The sequence below is a fragment of the Brachycentrus maculatus genome, unplaced genomic scaffold, assembly GCF_059751285.1.
Source record: "Brachycentrus maculatus isolate JH-2025_06_01 unplaced genomic scaffold, ASM5975128v1 h1tg001044l, whole genome shotgun sequence".
In the NCBI taxonomy this organism is placed as follows: Eukaryota; Metazoa; Arthropoda; class Insecta; order Trichoptera; family Brachycentridae; genus Brachycentrus; species Brachycentrus maculatus.
In genome coordinates, this window is record NW_028281753.1 from 39,539 (window position 1) to 43,924 (window position 4,386).

Consider the following 4,386-nt stretch of genomic DNA (forward strand, 5'->3'; position numbering starts at 1 on the left):
AATTATGGCATTTTCAAACGAATTTTCGACATTCGTTTGAAAATTTAAATATTCTATTAACTTAACTAATTTTATTTCATTTTTAATTAACGTTTTACCTAGTAAATACATGGTGTTTGAAAATGATGCGGAATGCATCGAAACACGTGTTACAGTAGATTTTAAGAAATAGTGGTATTTACTAAGTAGAACATTAACTAAAAATGGATAGATTTTACCACAAAGTTACTGTCAAATCGATTAATGAGATAATTTTATTTCAATACACACGACTAGTTTAGAAAATCTACAGTTGTTTAACTGTAGTTTTCGAAACTAGTCGTGTGTAATGAAATAAAACTCAAAACGTTATATTTACTATCCAAGTGTTTATTTTTTTTTAATAATAATGATATAAATATCATTTGACAAAGTTAATGCCGAATCAATAAATAATATTTTTTGAACAGAATATGTAAAAAATTAAACATTTATTTATGGTAACTGCAGACAGTTGGTAGAATTCCATATTGAATTGTTGGGTAATATATCCAAAATAAAACAAGCTTTGTTGGATTGAATTCTACATTTATGTATGTATATGTTAATACGTGACGCGTTTTGTCTTCTTAGGACCTTGGTCTTCTTAGGTTTCGTATTAACATATACATAAATAAATGTAGAATTCAATCCAACAAACCTTGTTTTATTTTGGATATATTACGCAACGAAAAATTAAACATTCAAATATTAATAATAATAATAACCATATCCGCTCCCTAGGTGGAGCATATGGAGTCCACAAACTGTCTCCAGGCTTTTCTGTCGGCTGCCAGCTCCCTTGCATCCTCCCAAGTCAGATCCGCGTCGCGAAGTTCTGACGAGAACTGCCGACGAATTGTCAGCAATGGTCGTCCTGGGCGGCGCGAACCTGATGCCTTGTAAAAGAGGCAAGCTTGATTAAGGCTCTCAGGAGGCATGCGGAGTACGTGGCCAAGCCAACTGAATCGCCTTTTTTTGACGACAGTTGTGACCAGGATTTGCTGCGTCCTACGCCTTATCTCTTCATTCCTCACAAAGTCAAACCAACGCACGCCTAAGATTCTCCGCAAACACCTGTTCTCAAAGCTTAGTGCCATGTTTCACAGCCGTATAAGAGAACAGGAGCAATGCAGGCATTGTATAGGCGGCATTTGGTTTTCACCGAGTATAAACCCGATCTCCAGACAGCCTTCATACTGTTGAATGCGGACCCAGCGAGTCCTAATCGCACTCCCAGTTCCTTTTGAAGGCTGCCATTTTCAGTCGCGTACACTCCCAAGTACTTGAAACTCTCGACCCTTTCGATGCGCTGGTTACTCAACGTCAAGGGTTGTTGGGCATCTAGGCATGAGCTGTTGCACAACACATGGGTTTTTGCAACATTTATTGTAAGCCCCATGTGCGTAGAGTACCTATTCACCCTGTCGACGATCAATTGAAGACCCTCGACGGAGTCATCAATTAAAACAGCATCATCTGCGTACTCTAGGTCGCAGAGTTTCCGGGAGGGGGAGATGGATATACCTCGGTCAGATGGTAATGACTTTCGAAGAATGAAATCCATGAGGATGATGAAGAGAAACGGTGCAAGGACGCAGCCTTGTCTGACTCCGGTAGAGACCTCAAACCAATCCGTGACAACATCGTCAACTCTCATTCGACATTCACTATTGAGGTGAAGGGACTTAATTAGCTCCACTAATTTCGCAGGCACTCCATAAGCTTCCAGTACTTTCCAGAGTGTGGGCCTGTGCGGACTATCAAACGCTTTCTCATAGTCTACAAAACACATCGCCAGAGAACTGTTAAATTCCTGGCTCTGCTGTAGAATGTGGCGAATATTATGGATTTGATCCGCACAGGACCTGCCAGGCAGAAACCCTGCCTGGTTTTCTCTGAGCACCTGCATAATGGGGGCTCGGATTCTCTGCAAGATTACGTGGGCAAGCACCTTCCCAGGTACGCTGAGTAGCGTAATGCCGCGGTAGTTGTCACAGTTGAGTGGATCACCCTTCTTATGTAACACGGTAATCTCCCCATTTACCCAGTCTCTAGGGCATCGCTCTTCTTCCCACACACTGGACATTAATTGGTGTAAAGGGCCAATAATGCCAGTAACGCTGCATTTCAAGAATTCCGGGTGGATACCATCAACACCAGGGGCAGTCCCATTTTTCAATTTCGACACGGCAGCTATAATTTCTGCCTGTGTCGGTGGACCATCAGGTATGGCGACCGCCCGCGGAATGCTTGACGCAGCCTCCGTGGGAATATCGAGGATGATTGGAGGAGGAGGGCGATTCAAGACCCTGTGGAAATGATCACGCCATATTTCCTTTACACGATCCGCGTCAGATTCGGTAACTCCATTTGAGTTTTTCACAGCTCCAGGGGTTACCGAATTCTTTCCGCAGATCTTCCTTGTTATTTGGAATAATTTCCGCGTGTCATTTCCTTGGGCAGCATGTTCCGCCGTTACAATAAGAGAATCGAGATGACGGCGCTTATCGAGTCTGCATGATCGTTTGACTATACGATCTTGGCGCCTGTAGTCATCTCTGAGGGTGTCCAGTTGGTAGGGGTCACTTTCACTGTCCCTCAGTGCTTTTAAGTGAGCGCGCTCAGCCATCTTTCCCCAGGTCTCATCTGACATCCAATGGGGTCTTTCTCCTATCCTGAGGCCAAGAACCTCATTGGCGGAAGAGTTGAGAGCCGATTTGAGACTAGCCCACTGTGCCTCAATCGAGTCAACATTAATGGGCTGAGGATCGGTGTCTTGCTGGACACGTTGTCCGACCGTTTCCTCGAATCTCAATCTTATTTCGGCACTCTTCAACTTGTCTAAGTTGATTCTCTTCCGCCGAGGACATCTCGGCAGACGTTTGAGCTGCAGACAGATTCTTCCGACGAGTAACTCGTGATCACTATGAATGTCGGCCCCTCTGTAGGACCTGACATCGAGGAGCTCTCGCCGGTTAGCACGTCCATAGAGGATGTGATCTATCTGCGCTCTTGTTCGTCCATCAGGGGAGGTCCAGGTGTACTTATGGATGGACTTATGGGGAAATAGCGTACCGCCAATGACAAGGTCGTTAATACTAGCGAACTCGACCAGTCTTTCTCCATTGCCATTGGCTTGCCCATAGCCGTGCCTTCCCATCACCGTTGGGGCAAGTGATGGGTCTGTTCCGACTCTCGCGTTAAAATCTCCCAATACTACCACGCGGGTTCTTCTTGGGAGAGAGGCGATGACCGCATGGAGAGAGTCGTAGAAGGCATCTTTTGTTTGGGCATCTGCAATTTCGGTAGGCGCGTAGCACTGTAGGACAGTGACAGAACTATCGGCCGTTTGGAGGGTGACGCGTATAAGCCTTTCAGAAATTGGTTCCCAACTAAGCAAGCACTTTGCTGCTCTTTCTGAAAGGAGAATTGCCACCCCTTGACGGTGATATCGTTCTTGGCCGGAGTGCAGACACATGTGACTATCCAACAACCTCTTTCCAGATCCTTTCCATCGCGACTCGCTCAGTCCTAGGATATCTAACTTGTAGTCATCCATGATACGAGTCGCGTGAATATCTTTTCCGTGGACCTGCATTGTCCGCACATTGTACGTTCCAATGCGGAAAGATGAATTGTTGGATAGGAGCCGTTTAGTGAGCGCAGTCCTAATACCACAGCCGGGTCGGGGGGTGCCAGAGAAGCCGGTGTCCGAGGCATTTCGTGGACTTATCGTAATCAAAGGGTTTAGGGAGGCAGAGTGATTGGCCCTGCGCTCCCGAGGCCTGAGGTCCGAGGACCCCTCAACAGGTCGACTCAACCTTGTTTCCCGCTTTGTCTGGCCTCTCTTCACCAACCTGCTTGGCATGGGAGACCCTTCTGGTAGTTAGACTACCGCCATAGCCTGGTGAATCACTGAGGCACGCAAGCCCCCTCACCGCGACAAGGTGGGGATCAAGAGGGGGCAGCCCCATTCAAATATTAAGAAGTATTTTTTTCTATATTGCCTCAATCATTGTTTTCCCACATGGATAGTTTATTATTATCGTTATTTTAGTTTATTTCAATAGATCCTTTAAAAATATACATAAAAATGATAGATAGAGGCATCGCTGTATTGGAATAGCTTTTACCGTTAATATCTTGTATTTCAACGACCCCGAAGCGATAAATTTGTTCGGGTTAGCGCTTCCTCGTTGTGTCGTGCGGTTACTGGCTCAGTTTTATACCCCGATTTTACACGTTTATAATTTCAATACCTCGGAACAACAATGCCAATCTATACACATTTGGACATCCACATAATATTTCTTTTTCATTAAAAAACATATTTCGCTCACTCCATTCAAGAACGTCATAAATCAA

General features: G+C 44.9%; 1 protein-coding gene across 1 annotated transcript; it reads right to left on the minus strand.

Annotated features, from left to right (window-relative positions):
- Positions 1 to 2,243: 2,243 nt before the first annotated feature.
- Positions 2,244 to 3,889, minus strand: LOC148299623 (uncharacterized). The gene is made up of 2 exons (XM_088275877.1): positions 2,420 to 3,889; positions 2,244 to 2,330 (listed from the first exon to the last, which is right to left on the minus strand). Exons 1-2 carry the CDS (start codon positions 3,887 to 3,889, stop codon positions 2,244 to 2,246), a joined length of 1,557 nt encoding a protein of 518 aa, XP_088132003.1.
- Positions 3,890 to 4,386: the final 497 nt, after the last annotated feature.

Excerpts from the sequence above, each read along its gene's own strand:
- LOC148299623 (XM_088275877.1), bottom strand. The coding sequence starts at position 3,889 with ATGCCAAGCAGGTTGGTGAAGAGAGGCCAGACAAAGCGGGAAACAAGG. Across the intron at positions 2,331-2,419 it reads AGATCTGCGGAAAGAATTCG|GGTCTTGAATCGCCCTCCTC; the intron begins GTAACCCCTGGA and ends TCATTTCCACAG.